Source organism: Sitophilus oryzae, unplaced genomic scaffold, assembly GCF_002938485.1.
Source record: "Sitophilus oryzae breed Bouriz unplaced genomic scaffold, Soryzae_2.0 scaffold_1576_pilon_pilon, whole genome shotgun sequence".
In the NCBI taxonomy this organism is placed as follows: domain Eukaryota; kingdom Metazoa; phylum Arthropoda; class Insecta; order Coleoptera; family Curculionidae; genus Sitophilus; species Sitophilus oryzae.
In genome coordinates, this window is record NW_022146254.1 from 4,450,354 (window position 1) to 4,470,310 (window position 19,957).

The window sequence follows — 19,957 nt, forward strand, 5'->3', positions numbered from 1 at the left end:
AATAATATAAATATATTTGTATCACATATCTTTAATTACGTACGAATTGGTATATTATCATGTTCAAAGAATATAATTATAATAATATTATTTTTTTTCAGTTTTACTTATCTAAAAATTATTCGATCTATTTGTTGCTAACTTCATTGATGAGTATGATACGAACATCAATAGTATCGTAGTTCTATGAAAATATGAAAATATAGAAATGTCAAAATGAAATAAAAAGATCTATGGAAAATTGATATCATAAAATAGGTTACAGAAGTTTCTTGCTGATTTTTATATAAAAAGTAGATACTTTTGTTGATTTCCTAAAAATCATTATTTGAAATTAGAAGATTTAAGATATGTTGTAGCCTACAAAACGTAAGTGTACAATATTCCTATTTTATTAGCCTTTCTTCTTTGTACTTGATATAGCAAAACATTTTATTTTATTACATTTAAAGAGTTGTCTGGTTTATATCAACTGAATTAGAAAGCTTATTAGGACATTAGCTACTGGTTAATGTAATCTAAAAACGAAACTGGTATTTTTTCTAGTTAAAATGGAATCAGAACTTACCAACGCTGATATATGCAGAGTATGTCGATCAGAAGGAGGTCCAGATCGTCTTCTATTCCATCCTTGCATTTGTACTGGGAGTATTAAGTGGATACACCAAGAATGTCTTGTTCAGTGGATGAGGTACTGACAAAAATAGTATTTTGTGTTTAGAACATAACTAAATGTTGTTATTATAGGTATTCCAGGAAGGAATATTGTGAATTATGTGGTCACAAATTCTCATTTACTCCAATTTATTCACCTGATATGCCTAGAAGATTGCCTGTGCGAGATCTAGCTTCAGGATTATTATCATCAATAGCAACAGCTGTTAAATATTGGTTCCACTATACCCTTGTTGCCTTAGCATGGTTGGGTATTGTACCTCTTACAGCATGTCGGATATATAGAGCATTGTTTGCTGGTGAGATGACTATATTATTGTTATTAGAATAATTAACTAACAAATAAGTTTATTAGGCACAGTGGATGCAATTCTTACCCTTCCATTTGAAATGATTTCTAGTGAAAATATAGCAGCCGACATTTTTCAAGGATGCTTTGTGGTATGCTGTACTTTATTTGCTTTTGCCAGTCTTGTTTGGTTAAGAGAGCAGATTCTTCATGGAGGAGGTAACTATACACGTCCGGTAATGTTGAATCTAGGCATAGGAATTACATGCATTGGAATGAAACGCCTATAAAAAGTCTAAGCTTAAACAGAGATGGATAACAACTTCCCCGTTTCCACTTCCACTACGATTGTCGAGTTAGACAAACTCCAATAAGACAACAAATTTTGCAAATGCCACCGCCTCCCATCCACTCATAATATCATCCACCTGCCTTTTATCGCCATTATTTTATTTCTCTTCCCGCGCCCCCGCAAGGCCCAATCTCGCAGTCCATCACAGTGTTGCCAGGTCTACCGAGTTCCGTGTAAACTACCGAACCGATCTACCGAATTAAATAAAAATCTATCGATATGATCCACTGCATCTTCAGTCTTTACAATACAAGCACTTTTAAAAATTTGACATATTTGGACTAAAAATTAAGCGACCACCGCGTTGGAATCTGTCTACTTGCAGAGTTACAGAGATATTCCCACAAATCCTTATTACTCCTCATTAGGCGCGGTATTGGTGACATGCCCGAAGATGATATCTTTAGAAAATATTTTGTTTCATTCATCTGCTAAAGTTGAACCCGCATTTCCCCCCAAAAAATGTAAACAAAAACAAAATCTAAGTTAAGAAACAAACTAAATACGGACAAATATTTTAGTGCTTTTCCTGTCTAAAAAATATATTAATATAAAAAAAGAGTTGAGAGTTGCTACAGCTTTCCCATTGAAATGAAATTAATTTTAGATATCACTGATCAAAATTTGTACAAAAGTAAAAAGTGACTGCTATCCCTACTTCTTATAGTTTTATATGTTTATATAAATATATAAATATTATTTAATTTAATATACCGGGTGCGGTCTGAAAAGCGGCTCACCCCTATAACTTTGTTATTTTTTGAGATAAAATATTTGGTATGTTAGTATATGACAAAAATTAGGATTGATTGACGTAGGTATTCAATTGTTTTTGGTCACTTCCTGTTTCACCGGAAATTACTACAAAATTTGAATTTTTAATGGCACCCTCGGAATTTTTTTACTTTATTCGATAGAAAATGACATTCTTAATAGAATGACATATCATATGTCAACTTTTGACATCTCGCTTAATAAAAAATCGTATTTTAAAATTCAATCTAGAGTACCATGGCTATGTTAAAAACACTAATTCTTAATCAAGGAGCCTTGGAAAAAATAGATTTGATCGTCTAATGTTTTTAGTGTCTTGTCCTGGCTAGTTAGAAAACGCTCAAATCGTATTTTTAATCATATCTCAATTATTTCAAATGGAACGAGGGTGGCTCATTAGCATATTTGGAAAAAGCATTTCTTTACGAATAATTTGATACCACATACTTATTCGTATTAAGGTATTATGAGTAAAAAAAAAAAAAAATTTCGTTACAAACCTCAAGTTATAATTTCAAATAAACCATATGCGAAAATGTCAAAAGTTGACATATGATATGGCATTCTATTCAAAATCTCATTTGCTATCGAATAAAGTAAAAAAATACCGAGGGTGCCATTTAAAAATCAAAAGTTGTAGTCATTTCCGGTGAAATAGGAAGTGACCAAAAACAATTGAAAACGTCAATCAATCCTAATTTATGTCATATACTAATATACCAAATCTCGTTTTTTTAACTGAAAAAATAAAAAAGTTATAGGGGTGAGCCACTTTTGAGACGCCCCCGGTATATTTTTTAATATTAGATAATACCCCTAGCTATTTCTAATTCTTGTTATATTTATTTTATTTGTGTTTTATTTGAGTGCTCTATTATTACAACACATAGGAATGCTAATTTTGGACTTAAATATTATATTTTATTTTGTGTTTCTGTACTTTTGATTTTTGTTTAAGATCTACGGAGAATTTTGTTCTCGTATAGAATTATAACCTAACAACCCGGCAACCCTGTTCGGCTACTCCTTAGAAAGTTTTTTTTCTTTTGACACCGCCGCCGCCGACCAACGCGTCGATGCCGGGGCGACTGCGACTGGTCGGAAGGTCATGCGTTGGACAGTGTTGCCATTTCATAGAATTGCACTTGCTATCAATTAAGGCGAGCGGCCACTGCGAGCGAAACTAAACTAAGCGAAGATGTTTGTTTTCATATTCTTAGCTTAGTTTAGTTACGCTCGCAGTGGCCGCTCGCCTTAAAGGTAATTAAATGGGAACTCCACTCATATTTGCCACTCCGTATTGTATCCCTGCTATCATAGAACTAATCGCTGCCTAAAATTCGCTGGAACCTGTCACGAACTAAAACGAGCGAAACTAAACTACCATTCGAATCTTCGTTCATATATTTTCGTTTGTTTCGGTCAAGTAGCCGCTGACGCATTAAAAAGTATGTAAGCTGATTTTTACAAATCTTATCTTCGCTTAGTTTAGTTTCGCTCGCAGTGGCTGCCCGCCTTTAGTGATGTAAACTTTAGTCTTTAGTTACTTGTATGGACTCGTAACTACTAGTTACTTTTGGTAATAGGACTTGTTACTTTGGACTCGTTACTTTGGTACTTAGTATCGTTACTTTATAATCGTTGTTCTGTGTACAGGTTGGAAGACTTGGGCTTGACGTGGAACTTCGTTACTTATTGTGCGCCGCGATCTTCGTTGCATGCTCGGTTTAACCTATAAGGGGTTTCTACTTTCTTATAGTGTAAGGGCTTAATAGGATAATTTCAATACTCGGTATTCAAGTACTGAATAATATGTTTTTAATAATATGTATAATATTTTTATAATGATGTTAAATAAAAATATGTACTATTAATAAAATTAAAAATAAAAGAAAACAAATCAAACATAGAAAATATGTGTATAATAAATATAAAGTATTTTTTATTCTCTCTCTCTCTCTCTCTCTCTCTCTCTCTCTCTTGTAATACATTAATAAATAGGCAAACATTAAAGAGTAAAAATTTAAAAAATGTATATATTTTTGTTAAAATGTAAAATATTAAAAAATGTATATTCCTCTGTGGCGGATTCATCTCTTCAAAAAGTTCTTTGGATTAACGCAGCCCCAGTGTTTACTAAAAATTACTATTTTTATTTTGTAGATTTTTTTAGTGTAAGTGGCGAAATATCTATTCTCTTTTGAAGAAGAAAAATATTTGCTCTGCTTTTTCAGATGTTAACATTTTTTGTGACTAACGTGAATCCATTTTTAATTAATATCTAAGACATGTTAATCTAAATAAACGATTCTATCCTATAAATAAAAAGCGACAACAAACGGCAAAGGGACAGACCGCCTCCGGGTCGGCATGAGCCCATCCCCATAATAATTGTAATAAAAATATCACACATTTGCCATCCAAAACACCGGCCGGCGTCAAGTCAACATTTTAAACATAAGCATATTGATAACAACTAGACCTACGTCGAAGTAAGGAATATTTCAGTATCGAGTTTCGAGTTCTCGGTTCGTGCATTTCCAGGGATTACGATTACTGCCGGCGCAAAAGTAACGAATTAGCTTAGTAACGAGTAACGAGTCCTAAATTCAAATAGTAAGCGTTACTTCGAGTCCTCGTAAAGTAACTATTACTTTGTAACGATTACTTAGAATTTTTACATCACTACTATCAATTGCTATTTCAGAAGTGATTTCAACATTTTGCATGTTACTTTTCGTTTTAGATGGAAGTTATGTGCCCAGAGAAAACATTTTTAAAATTCTTTTGTACTTTATTTAATATTTTATTAAGTAGGCAAAATAAGATTTAAGATTTGGGATAAGCCAACATAATCCTATTTAATAGAATGGCAACACTGTCTATCGTCTTTACTGTCCCCACTAACTGGATCTCCCACTCTGGCTCTAGCTCATTCCTCTTCTCCATATTCCATGTTCATTTTCACATTATCACATAGCCTTTTGCCTTAGAAGTATTTAATAGTTATTTTTTAAAAAATGTATTCTCGTGAGCAAAAAATAAATATTGTGATATGGTACAGCAAAGCTGAAAGTGCCGAGGAAGTTATTGGGCAATTTATATTTGCGTACCCGGGTCAACAGGTCCCATCGCGCCAAACGATTTTTAATATTTTTAATCGTTTTAAGCAATCTGGCTGCATTAACCAGTGTGGTAAATGCTACCACGAGGATCAAGAACCCCGTCCTATTCCTGAAGAAAGAGTCGAGAGGGATCAAAATATATGTGCCTTTGTAGAAGCAAGTGAGCCATGCTCACTTGCTTCTACACATGTTCTACACATTGCTTAAATTTCACAAGAAATTGACGTTCCGGACCGCACAGTTCGGTATGTTTTGAAAAAACATGGTTACAAATCGTACAAAATTAAAACTACCCAAGAAATTTTTCCACGTGACTGTATCGCACGAATGGAGTTTTGTGAGACCATGAGGCAGAAAATTGATGAAAACGAACAATTTTTAAAAAACATTTTATTTACAAACGAATCATCATTTTCTCTTCATGGTCATCACAATCCTTCAGCCGTTAGATATTGGTCACGGGAAAATAAACATCTGACTGTGCCACTACGTACCCAATATCCCCAAAATATTAATATGTGGGCCGGTATTTTGGGCGACCATATTGTTGGGCCTTTTGTGATCGATGGGTATTTAAATGCTGCAAAATACTTGCAGATGCTGCAGAATCAAATTATACCAGCTGTGCGGATCCTTAATGTCAATTTTGATGAAATTTGGTTTCAGCAGGATGGCTGTCCTGCTCACAATGCAAGACCAGTTCAGGAATTCCTGACAAGGACTTTTCCTGAACGGCTTATTTGTGGCAGAGGCAACATACCATGGCCGGCAAGATCACCGGATTTGACCCCTCTGGACTTTTTTTTCTGGGGTCACTTAAAGCAACAAATTTATAGGTATCCACATGAGAGACCAAAAAAAAACCAAATTTAGTTGAATTAAGGGCCAAAATATTTGATAGTACTAACTCCATAACACCGGAAGTACTATCGAATGTTAGGACGGAGTTTTATAATCGGCTCGGGTACTGCGAAGCCCAACAGGGAAATGTTTTCGAACATTTGTTTAAATAAATTTTGTTCATAGTTATTTTTAATTTTGTTTATAGTTTATTTATTATAAGAAATCCTTTTTATTTATTTTTAAAAATGTTTGAGTTTACTTTTTTTAGAATACTTGTTTTTAATTTCAATTTTAGGCTTAAGGATGATAAAAATTCAACTAAGTTTAAAGCACTGTTGCATTAAATACAACAGGGAGTAACATGATCGTAAAACATATTATTAACTGAAAAATGCGGTTAATAATCACGGTTAATAATCACCGACATCTGACTGATACTGAATACTGATTCTATTTTCTATTCTATTCTATTACTAGTAGTCCCCACACAAACGTCTTAAAGCCCCGCCCCCTCTCGCAGAGGCTCGCTCGTCGTATCACTTCCCCTAAACGATGGTAGGGAAAAGACTCTTTATCCATCTCTGTTGCACTGCAGTATATTTTGCAGCCTTAACATCTTTTTTTATCGCATTGAAAACCTCCTATTGCTAATGTTTTTTTGCCAGCGCGGTATAATATGAAGTGTTGAGAACCAAAGCGGACCATCCCCAATACACTTTGTATGAAGATAATTGTAATTTTTTATATTATTAACTATTATATTTATATTTGTAACGTTTTTTTTCCAAAGACGAATTAGTACTAGTATTTTCAAATATTTAATAAATGATTACTATTAGGTTTTTTAGTATAAATCAAACAAAAAAGCTATACATTTTCTAGATTTTTAAAATTTAGTGTGGGATAGTCCGCTTTAGTTTTTTAAGAAAACTTGATTTTTGTCAAATGAAGTGGACCAAATAAAATGTAAAATACACCAAACATTTTTTATTATATTATAAAACACAAAAACTAATCGTAATCGGTTTCTCTAACCAGTACATCGTTATTTAGGGTATTGGGACACTTAAGATTATTATAAAAGGCGTGGTAGATTATTGGATTAACGTTATTTTAACTGCAAGAAAGAAAAAACCATTCCAAGTTGTTGTTATGAAGATAGAACACTTTTTTTCAACCAGTATGTTAGAATGAACCATTACTAACAGAAAAATATCTATAGATTCTTTGAAAGTGGAATGGTTAAAAATGCACAGCATTTTAGTAAAGAAAGAAGACTCTTTTCTTATACATTTCAAGTACGGCGTTACCGATATCTACCAATATCAAACAGTTAATATTCAGAAAAGGAATACTTTAGGTGATCAGCTTAATGAACCCCCGCCAATTTTGTATCCAAACGGAAACAGTGTGACCACTGCTAAAAAAGACCTTTTGCAGTTGTTGGAATAATTCTAGAATGTAAATATTAGTGTGAAACTTCTTATTTTTTTCAATTAGACCGAAGTCTCTGTGACAGGACATAAAAGAATGACCGCTGACTAAAAAATTGTGTTTGTAATAATTTTTTTTAAAATCTCGTCAACAGAAAATTCTTCAGACTGTACCACATGAGTGCAAAGCAGAGCCATTTTTATATTGCGGTTCTGTCCACCACAACCGTCTGAATACATAATAACTTTTTTAGTTTTTACAAAAAATTTTATGTAGTAAAGGAGACAGGACCCCACTTCCCGCGATCCTCTCGATGCCACAGACTCATCCCAAACAAACACAGTTACTTCTTCAGTCTGCAGACTATGGACCCCAAGGCCTAACGGTCCATAACTTTCCAGAGAATCGATATTATATTGTTAGGAATAAAATAAAATAAAACAAATTAGTAAACCTGAAAGCAGTAGAATATGTATGTCGGACTATCCTACTAATTAGGATTTTGTTTAATGCTAAAGTGGACCAAGCCACATAGTCCGCTATGGCAAACAGTTAATTGTTGACTATTTATTATACAGGGTTGTTCACCACATACCACACGGAGTATTGTAGCTAAATGATTAGATTTTTACAAATGCTAAGTTTTGGGTTCTTTGAAGGACTATTAGAGCTACAATTTAAAATTATTTTTAAAAGATACAGAGTGTCCCAAATAAATAAAAAATATCAAAGTTGTATTTTTTTAAATGGAACACCCTGTATATTATTACATTTTTAGTTTCTTCGATTAAGATAAAGGTAAATTTGATTAAGGTTTATTACACTTAAACCTTACCGTTTTTGAAATATTTTCAATTTTGTAAAGTTGCGGTAAAAATTTTAAGGCTTCATTTCTTCAAGGGTATCAAAGTTTTCTAAATTAGAAGAAAATTCATTTTCTACGGAAACTTGAAGAGAAGGTAAGAAATGGTATGATACAGTTTGATAGACAATTAAATTGTGCCTCTGATTCTCATAAAATATATAGGGTGTTCTATTTAAATTAAACAAGTTATTGTCGTTTAAAGCTAGTAATTATCTAAAATAAATTTTTAAACACTCTGTATAAGGTAGTATAATTTTTATTATTGCAACACAATAAGTGACCAATAAATAAACTTCAGTAAATATTTAGTATTAAAAACTTTGATACCCTTGGAGAAATGAAGCTTTAAAATTTTTGCTGCAATTTCACAAAATTGAAAATATTTCAAAAACGGTAAGGTTTAAGTGCAATAAACCTTAATCAAATTTACCTTTATTTTAATTGTAGAAACTAAAAATGTAATAGGGGATGTTCCATTTAAAAAATACAACTTTGATATTTTTTATTTATTTGGGACACTCTATGTCTTGTAAAAATATTTTTAAATTGTAGCTCTAATAATCCTTCAACGAACCCAAAACTTACAATTTGTAAAAATCTAATCGTTTAGCTACAATACTCCGTGTCGTATGTGGTGAATAGGGAATGCAATCCCGCAAATGTTGGATCCCGCAAATGCGGGATCCCTCTGAGAATCCGCGGGATCGAAGTTGCGGGATTTACCGGGCGGGATCCGCGCGATCAACACATTTAACCGAATCGATCTCGATTAAGATCAAACCGCTTCGTTCCGGGCCGATGCGTCGACGCTGGAACTCGGTGGATTCCTCTTACGACTTGACCATTAAAAATAACTGAAACAAACAGGCTAGTTGTTAGATTTCTTTCTGGCGTATGTGCGTAAGTGAAGAAAAGCGTTTAACTAGTACTTGTGGACAATTTCGTCAAATAAATGGCCGGACATAATTATTGGGACAAGCAAAATTTTAGGGTAAATTTAAAGTTCTCTCTTAAAAGTAAAAGGTAAATTTAAAGATCTCTTGAACTAAAAAAGATTTTGGGATGCGGTTTGGACCAGGTTTTAGATGAATCTATTGTGATTAAGATGCTGATGTGGTTTTCGAAAATATATTTAGCGAATTCTCGTATACAGGGTGTTTTATAATTTTTATAATTTTTACCAAGTACGATGAATCTGTATTGAAATTAGAAAAAACAATTTGATTGGTTTTTTATTTTTTTTTTGGTTTAAGGAAAATACGACGTTTTTTCGAAAAATATGCATTTTTAGTCATACGTATGGCCCTAAATGGTACTAAAAGCTTTGTACATTCTGCATATGCCAAAAAATTATTGATATAGAGTATATCTAAAAGCAGATAACTAACACAAGTTAAAAAAAAACTTCAATCAGAATAATATTTTTATTTATAAAATAAGTAGATAAGTTATAATAAAATTTAAGTTTATTTAATATTAAATATATTTTTTGAACACCCTGTATAAATCGGTGTCCAAATTTCTGTACAGCTAGTTTAAGATACACGCTATATCAATATATTGTGGGCCTATGCAAAATGTACAATGCCGTTTGTACCATTTAGGACCAAATGTATGACTATTGTTTACAGTCCCGCAAATTTGCGGTTCCGCGGGATTGATTGATTTAATCCCGCGGGTTTGCGGGATTGATATTTTGGTGCGGGATTGCATTCCCTAGTGGTGAACAACCCTGTATATTAATTAGGTTTCTCTTTCTGGAACACTTTCTATTTTTAAATACATTTCAATTTATTGGCAAGTGTAGTAAGTATTTTTCAATTAAGTTTACATGACACCCCTTAATTTATTTCAAATATTTAGATAATGTATACAGTACAGTAGTGTATATTTAACATTATATATTTATAAGTTGGAAATTTTTTAAACTATTTTTTAATAAATATGGCTAATGTATTGGCTATATTTTAATGGTTAAAAGGAGATATTTGCTTGATCTGTAGCCAGCAGATAAACAAATTTTCTGTAAAATTGAATATTTAGCATTTTTTTATTTAATTTGATGAAAACATATTTTATAATTAGAAGAGATTAACTTAAGGGATACTTGAAATAACTTATTATTTAGGACCTGAATGGCTCCAAAGAGATGAAATGGTTCCGGTGGGGGAAAATCCTCCAAGAGTGTTGCATAATATTCCTGAGGAAATGAATGAAATTGAGGATGAAAATGGTGCACAACCACCTGAAGAAGGTTTGTATATTATGCCAGAATGTTGAGAATATTGACCAGAATATTATTTTAGGTGAGGTTGCTCAAGAAAACCAAGACCAGCCTGAACAGGAAGGAAATGCTGGCGAGGATAATAACTGGATTCCTATGGAATGGGATAGAGCTGCTGAAGAAATTACTTGGGAACGTCTTTTGGGCCTTGATGGTTCATTGATGTTCTTAGAACATGTTTTTTGGGTGATCAGCCTAAATACCCTTTTCATAATTATTTTTGCATATGCCCCTTACCATATGGGTGTAATGACTTTAAATTTGTTCAGTCTTCAAGAATACGCATCTGAGAGTCATTTTGAAGGGTTGTTGACTACCTTAGTAGGATACAATACTGTAGGACTTTGTTTCTTAATTCTTCACAGATTTAGTGCTTGGTTAGGGCTTTTCAGAGCAAAGAGAGTACTGGGATTGTGTTATGTAGTAGTAAAAGTCTCAATGCTGTCTGTTATTGAAATAGGTATAATCCCACTGGTTTGTGGTTGGTGGTTAGATATATGCTCATTAAATATGTTTGAAGCTACAATTAAAGACAGGGAGCAGAGTTTTAGAACAGCACCAGGAACTTCAATTTTCTTGCATTGGTTAATTGGTATGGTGTATGTGTATTATTTTGCTTCATTTATTTTGTTACTGAGGGAAATTGTAAGGCCAGGTGTTCTTTGGTTCCTTAGGAATTTTAACGATCCAGATTTTAGTCCCATTCAAGAAATGATTCATTTACCTATTCTGCAACACATTAGAAAACTGATTATATCTGCTGTCATTTTCGGAAGCGCCGTACTTTTGATGTTGTGGTTGCCTATTAGGATTATTAAACTTATATTACCCTCATTTTTGCCATATACAGTTTCTCTGAATAATGAAAGCCAAGTTAATGAACTCAGTTTAGAATTGTTGCTGTTACAAGTCATTTTGCCAGCATTGCTAGAACAGTCACACACAAGGGTTTGGTTGAAGGCGTTTGTAAGATGGTGGTGTAAGATAATGGCCTGGGTTTTGAATTTACATTCATATTTACTTGGAGAGCAGACATATCCTGAACGAAATGCGGAGCAGAATGGTGAAAGACAGGAAAATGTTCCAGGAAATGATGGTGGCAATTTGGGCGCTGTACATCAGGCTTTGTTTATGATGGAGCCTCCTACAGGTAATTTTTTTTAAATAGTTTTTATACATTTTTAAGTTTTAAAAAATCATGTTATAAGATTATACACAACATATCTATGCTCACATGGTTTAGTTCTTTCTGAACAGAAAAAAAATGGATTCTATTTTGTTTGTTTTAATTGTGGAAGTATATTATTTTTTGTTGAATAGCACCAACAGCTGGAAACTTAGACTAAGGTTGGAAATCAAAAGTTCCTTATGCAATTTCGTAGCGTGAAATTCTCTTTGTTTTTTTATTTGTCTTTATTTAAAAGAAAACATTAATTTAAAAAGGTGAAATTTTAAAGTTTTTATTTGTTCTATTATATGTGTTTGGGTATTTACTCTAAGGCTTGAAGTATTGAATCCTAATCTGCAGCTTGTAATAAAAATTTCTCGACGGAACATTAAAGGATCTAGAAAATACCGAAAGGGACTTTTATGTTTTTCGGGAATCATTTTATTCTAAATTAAATGTTTAAATGCGAAAGCGTCTAAATATGATCCGTTACACAGCCGTTTTAGGGAACAATATTAACGTTTTTTTAAAAAAGTCCTATGGGTATTTCGCCACTTGCCCTGGAGACCAACCTGTCAGCAGTGACTTTGGCAGTGATTTACTAATAAACAGTATTTGGGCCGAAAACTGAATACTCCGAACCAATGGGCACCTACCCCAGTATCCTTCAGGCAGAAATTTGCGCTATCGAAAGATGCGTACAATTTATCTTAGATAGGAACTATCGAAAACAGGAAATTGCCATCCTATCCGATAGTCAAGCAGCACTTAACGCGATCAACTCAGTAACCATCAATTCGAAGTTGGTCAAAGAATGCCTAGAGAAGCTCAACAAATTAGGCAAAGAAAATAAAGTCCTCCTACTCTGGGTGCCTGCTCACCAAGGGATAGAAGGCAATGAAAAAGCAAATGATCTAGCTAGAAAAGGAGCGAACACTCAACTAACTGGACCAGAACCGTTCTGTTTTCCAAACGGGAACCAACTGAAAGCGGAACTGAAGAATCTGGAAGACTCCATCCGTAACTTGGAATGGGTGTCCTCCAACGGTCTAAGACACTCGAAAAAGTTCCTTAGAACTTATGACCGAGAAAAATCAAAGGTTTTCCTTGATTTAAGTAAAAACAATCTTCGGATTGTCACGGGGTTTCTAACAGGACGCTGTCTCCTCAACGAACACCTCAGTAGGCTGAAACTGAGAAACAACGGCGAATGCAGATTTTGTGGGGAAAATGGGGAAACACCAGAACACCTTATCACTGAGTGCGCCGAGACGACGTCCATTCGTGCCATGAACCTTGGTACGTCTGATGTCGAGGAGAGCTGGCCTCTGTGGAGCGGTCTCAGATACTGGCTTTTCTTAAAGCCCTGAGACTGTATGATGAGTTATAACTCAAGAAAGGGCAACACACAATAGATCTATAAGGTCGCGGTGATTAACTCCCCTCCTAAACATTCTACATTCTACATTCTACTAATAAACAAATTTGCCTAATAGACAAAAAATGCTTAACATTTCGGGAGTATCTCTTCTCGTCATCGGAAGCAAAAAACACAAAGAACAAATAAAAAAAAAACTATTTAAAATATCTAAATACAGCTATGACTATTTGACAGATTCGTCTCTAAAAACGTTCTGTTAAAATAAATTATATATCAAGTTAAACTTCAAAATTAACAATTATTACTGCTTGATAACAATAATTATTACTTAATGAGGTAAAACCAAAAAGCACCAAACATTCTGTGTATGGTTATTTTTTATTTGTTTTTAATTTTTTACTTATGTTTATTTATGTTATATGTAAAAAAAAACGAAAAAAGAGGCTATTTTAATACAGTCTAAAGGCGCAGTGTCACGACTTGTGTACTTGGCCTGACTAAGTATTTTTTATTGGCATACAGGGTCTGGCGGTGGTGCGGTGCAGCCCCTGTAATAAATAACTTAGAAAATCTGTATATATGTCGACGCACCGTGTATACCCTGTATACCAATTACATATGTTTGTCAAGTACACGAGTCGTGAGAATGCGCCATAATATAAATAGATGTATTGCTCATGCATCTGTAGAGGCTAGTAATGTATGGAGTTGGTCCGCCCCACACACGCAAAGTTTTTGTCCTCATGCCAAGTCCGCAGTCAAAATTCTCAGACAAAATCTTCTGATGTATGGGGGGCTAAAGAGTCTGGCACAAATTATCTTTAATATTTTACTGTTAACATACAGGAAAATAGCCAGCATATCGTTATCTTCGTTGCCCAGATGGAATTCTGGTAGTATTTCTTTCTGCTCATTTGAGCCTATTTAGTAATGGAACAGATGGCTGCTGTCGGTTAAAGACATTGAGTGAGGATGCGAATGTATCCTACCTAATGCCTTGTCTTCTGTCTAAATCACATTTCTTCGTGTCTGTCTACCAGCTGGTTATAACGTTAAGCTACCTCTCTCATCCTTTTTTTTTTTTGGCAATTTTTCGTCACATCCTTTTTTCCATACCGAATGAAAACACCACACATTCTACACCCAGTAAAAATACACTAATAAAAGAAGTTTAATACTTGACACACTATGATATTGCTATAGAACGTCGATTCTTTAAACCATAGTCTTTCTGTATAGGCTGTCTTATGAACAGATAGTTTTTAAATTATTATTTAGTAAAGATTAGTGCTGGGAAAAACCGATTAATTTCAATAATCGAATACTCGAGTTTCAAGCGATTGCCGAGCAATCGCTCGAGCGAAATATCGCTCATATTTAAAAATACGGTTTTTCGTCCGTCGCTTATTGTAAGTACTCGTTAACGCCAAGCGCCAAGCAGTAAGTTGCGTGCGCAGGGCATCTTTCGGTGATGAATGGCAAGTAGCAAGCGACGAGCGATTCGCTAGATCGCTTGGTTTAGTTTATTTCAAAGCATTGTCGATGTAGGTCGTAAAATTTTGTCCCTCAGATACGCAACGGATAAATATATATATACGGCATCGAATAATTTTGCTACCCGCAATGTATGTAGAAAATTCGCTCGGCTTTTTATCGAGTATGTCACATTAATATCGGATTTCAATTTATTTCATTCTAGGATCGCTTGCGTTCGTCGTTTGTAACTCGTCAATTGCATCGCACGTTCATAATCGAGCGATGTCGGTTATTTCCCATCACTAGTAAAGATTTAGTTGATTATTTAGTCATATTTATAGTTATTTTTTCTTTTCAGGATATCAACCCTACCAACGCCCAAAATTCTTTTTGGCTCGTCTATTTTCCCTTTTAGTGATGGTATGTTTGTCACTTGTCTGTTTTTCGGTCGTTGCTCTTACCGTACCTGTATGGTTGGGTAGAAGAGTGATGGCTTTATGGTTGGTAGGAGCCCCACCTCCAGGTCCACAGATTTCCGCTACCGAAGCTAAAACAGAAGTAAAGGTCCACGAACTATATACGGCAGCCTGTGGCCTGTATTTGTGCTGGTTGGCAGCTAGAGCGGTAACTTTGATCTTAAGCTGGCTGCCGCAAGGCAGAGTTGCCATGATGGAACGGCTGAAACAGTGGTGCATGTTAGGAATGAAGACTATAGTCGCTAGTACACTTTTACTCGGCGTAATTCCACTGTTATTCGGGCTTCTTCTTGAACTTGTCGTTATTATACCTTTGCGTGTACCCATTCATCAAACTCCTATACTTTTTATATGGCAGGATTGGGCTCTTGGCGTATTGTACACTAAAATAGCGTGCGCTATTACTATGATGGGGCCTGATTGGTTCTTAAGGGCGGCGATCGAAAGGGCATATAGGGAGGGTATTCGCGATATGAATCTCGGATTTATTTTTAAAGAACTCGCTCTTCCGGTTATCGTTTCGTTTGGATTTGCTCTGGCTGTACCATATGTCATTGCTTATTCTATCATACCAATGTTTGTAACTAACTTACAATTAAGAAATCTCATTGCCAGAAGGTTATATCCCTTCTTATTATTGGTAGCTGCTCTGAGTGTAATAATAGTATTACAAATAAGACAATTCAAGAAATTGTATGAACATATTAAGAATGATAAATATTTAGTTGGTCAAAGGTTAGTAAATTATGATCACAGGAAGGCCAAAGCTCAGAATCCGTCAACTTAAACATTTGTACACGTATTGCCATATAAAATATTTAAGTAAATGGGCAACTAACCCCAAAACTTACAAATTATCTACATCAGAAGGTTTTTATTAATTACCTTATTTTTTATATTATGAATTTATTTGGATTTATCAAACATAATTTGAGTTGAGTTATAAATGTTGTTCATCTATTTTTATTTTATATGGTTGGAACTAGATAATTGAAATGCTAAAAATCTTGTATCAAGTTTTTTATATATATGTATATATAATTATTTTTTGACTACTTCATTTTATGGTTTCCAGTATCATTTTAAGTATATATTTATTTGGTGGAATATGTCATGACTATAATTCAGATTGAGTATATATCTGCAGTCTCTATGGAATGCAGGTTTTCATGTAGGGTATTGTGGGTTGGTGTAATTCGTAATAAAAACTTAATTAGTTTATTCGCATCATAAGGTTAATAATATGTAACCTAACCAACTTACACTTTTAAAATTATATACAGGGTAGCTTTTTACATAAAACATACAAGTATTTTTTAATGCAAACTAAATTAGATAAAGTATTAACAGATTCTGATTTATTTTCGATATTTTTTTAATAACATCTAGACTTACCTTAATTTAGTTGGTTTATGCTAGAAGTGTCAATCTTTGAGTTGAAATTTCAGACAATACTTTAGTATTCATAGTAGGGATTATATTTTTTCTGATGTTTACTTGTTTATATTATACGTATACCGTGCTGGCAACTGTCACTTTTGGGTCGGCATTTACATGTGTGGAAGTAAATCGCATAGGGATCTTTTTAAGTCGGAGTGAGAGAAATGCGACGGTGCATGTGCAGTTGCGGCGTTGCCGGTACGTCTTTCCCTATCAAGTAAAGTAAAATCACGATCGCAAACCGCTTATTTTTAAAAGACTTTTTTTTCAAGAGATAACTAGATAAAATCATTAGACATGTTTTTGAGCATCTGAAATGGAATTATAAGGATATCGTTAAGGTGTCTTTTTTTTATAACGAGAAAACGTCAGTAATCGCGATAATTTAAAAACTCAACTTTTTAACACATAACAGGCCATAACTGAAGAACCACTTTAGATATTGTAACTTTTTTTATTTTCAAGATCGGATATTTTACAATATGTTTACATAAGAAAAATTCGATAAGGTTGTTTTTTCCATTCAAAAATTGTAAACAATCCATCCATTTACATTTAGAGCATAGCAATTTTCAGCAATCGTGTAATTTTTTTATTGATAAAGATTTTCACATACTGTCTACAAAGAAAATACAGCAGAAATATTAACAAAGTTCTTGTAAAAACTACAATCTATTATTTCTAATAGATTTCGAGATATCGATTTTTGAATTCAGAGTTCTAATAGCGCGACCACTATCGAACACCCACTCAATTCCGCTTATTTTTACCAAAAATGCAAGTGTTTCTAGCTTGTACTTAAAAAAAATTCAAGCTATAGGGAAAATTACAACGACTTAAACGTTAATAAATAAACAAATTAAGTATCACGAGACGTAATTAAATCGTGAAGCTGAACGCTTGACGTACACCTTTCCCTAGAACTTTAAGTACTGACAGAGGTATTGACTGGGTCGACCGGTCAACTGCGACAAATCTTCTATATCCCCTTCCACGTCTCTTAGCGATGTGCACAGTTTCTCGGTTTATTTCATACGTTTGGCAACGTGTTTACTGTCCTCTCTTTGTTCAGTACATTATAAACGCATTGTACTCTTCATACATACGGAAATCTCGACCCAAGACTAACCTTTGCCAGCCCTTAGTAGATCAATTTAGAAAAATGCGGATTGTTTATTTTTACAGTTGAATATTATGCAAAACTATTTTTAGATTTGGAAACTACCTATCCTTTGTCAACAATTTCTAACATACCCTGTATAGAATAGTGATACTAATCAATATTTCTGTGATAACTTGAAAATCCACTGTTACATTTATCAAACTACCAACACAAATTTAACAACGATTTTGTAATATATCAGAAGAATCGTGCAGTGAAACATTTCCAGAAGAGGAATATTATTTTTTTAATACAATAAGCTATATTCCACATTACTAATGTGTTAAATTACTAGCGTAACGTTTAGCATGGCATATTGTATTTTCAAAATATAACTCAGAGCGGCATTGTGAGAACTGAGTGGTTGGAGCCGAGAGTTAAATAACTGAATGTAATGTAAAAACCGAATCATTATCGTATATATTTGTTAAATCATTGTGTTGCAGTGTAGAGTTAAATAAATTTTAAAATCTTTGAAACAATTTGGGATTGACAATTTATTTATCTTTCTGCTACTTATTAAACTTTGTGAATGTACATTGTAATAATTAAATTATTATATTAGTGTATTATGATTTGTAGGTTTTTTGAAAATAAACACATACAATCTCACCCTTTACGTTCTTTTTTATTGATATTTATAAACAAGTATAAGTAAACGGTTTTCATTAAGTGTCATACCTGCAGGCATATCTATTGGAGATGAGTGAAAACTTTATATGTGTAGGAGTATATTTGCGTGGACTGTTTTCAAATTATTTTGCTTTAATCAATGCGGCTGCTTGTATTGTTTAATCAATGCGACTGCGGTGTATTATTTAAGCGATTTCTTATAAGATTCTTACAAGTTTCCTTACAAGAGCTGTTGAATAGTTACAGTAGCTGGGAACGAATACGGACTGAACATCAATGCCCGTAAAACCAAAGTCATGGTTGTTTCTAAAAAAGGACTTCAGCCATCAAACATAAAACTAGACAACAATCACATAGAACAAGTAGTCAAATTCAGGTATCTGGGATCAGAGCTGCAACAAGTCAGTTTTAAAAAGACTTTGTCCATAAGTCTTAATTCAATTTCTATATAAAAGTTTAAATGACTTAAGTTTTAAGTTTTTGACTTAAGTCATTTTCTTTCAAGTCAAGTCATTTTTGTAAAGACTTAAATCAATATAACATTATTTAAGTCTTTTTTTACTTAAATCATGGTAATCTGCAAGTTAAGTCAGTAAAATTACTTAAATCAATATAATTTCTCTCCAAGTCAAGACAACCAGAATTCGATTTAAATACCTATTTTTTAAATGTTAATATTAATTTTATTGTGTTACCCATTACCGATTTTTTTATTATCTATATTAATTTATTGTAGATACAGATTAGAATAAAATATTATATAAACAACTATAATAAACAATATAACACATATGCAAACATCAACAACTTAAATAAAATTAAATTTTGTGGTGCTTTGTACAGGTTGTCCCATTTTTGTGTATTTTACAGGGTTTCTCGTTTATGAGCAGCGGTACAAAGATACGGTTTTCACAGTTGCTACTTTTTTATGAAACTAAAGATGGTAAAAACATATTTGATGCCGCTATTAAAAATTTACGATAAAAATATATGAAAAAAAAAGACTTTAATCTTTTCTAAAAAGACTTAAATCTCATAAAAGACTTAAATCTTTTAAAAGATTTAAGTCTTTTGTAAACAAGTCTTAAGTCATTAAAAAGTTTTAAATCTTTTTTAATGACTTAAATCTTTTCTAAAAAGACTTAAATCTTTTTTAATGACTTAAATCTTTTTCTATTTCGGAATAAAGACTTAAAACACAAGTCATTTTGAGAATGACTTAAATTTTAAGTCTTAAGTCAAATAAAAAACTTAAGTTTTCTGTGAAGTTGAAGCTCTGTCTGGGATTTTGGATCACTGAGGATTTGGATCAGGATGCAGAGGTTAAAGCCAGGATAGAGTAGGCTCGTAGCACATCCCTCAACTTATAAAACCATTCATTTGTAACAAAGACCTAACATTGAACACCCGATATCGTATGGTCAAGTGCTAAATTTATATTCTTTTCTCTTATATGGAATGGAATTCTGGACCCTGAAAGTGACTACAATGGGGAAGATCGGATCCTTTGAAATGTGGATTTTCTCAGATGCTGAAGATGTCTTGGACGGAGTACAGTGTGGGCCAAATTCGACGCTTTT

At 33.3% G+C, this 19,957-nt stretch overlaps 1 protein-coding gene across 1 annotated transcript; it reads left to right on the top strand.

Moving 5' to 3' along the window:
* The first annotated feature begins 207 nt into the window (after positions 1–207).
* On the top strand, positions 208–16,739 carry LOC115879147 (E3 ubiquitin-protein ligase MARCH6). The gene is made up of 7 exons (XM_030895818.1): positions 208–369; positions 547–691; positions 748–974; positions 1,031–1,183; positions 10,486–10,611; positions 10,664–11,791; positions 15,025–16,739. The coding sequence occupies exons 2-7, from the start codon at positions 552–554 to the stop codon at positions 15,927–15,929; spliced, it is 2,679 nt and encodes an 892-aa protein (XP_030751678.1). The 5' UTR covers positions 208–369; positions 547–551; the 3' UTR covers positions 15,930–16,739.
* Positions 16,740–19,957: the final 3,218 nt, after the last annotated feature.

Excerpts from the sequence above, each read along its gene's own strand:
- LOC115879147 (XM_030895818.1), top strand. The coding sequence starts at position 552 with ATGGAATCAGAACTTACCAACGCTGATATATGCAGAGTATGTCGATCA. Across the intron at positions 692-747 it reads TGTCTTGTTCAGTGGATGAG|GTATTCCAGGAAGGAATATT; the intron begins GTACTGACAAAA and ends TTGTTATTATAG. Across the intron at positions 11,792-15,024 it reads TATGATGGAGCCTCCTACAG|GATATCAACCCTACCAACGC; the intron begins GTAATTTTTTTT and ends TTTTCTTTTCAG.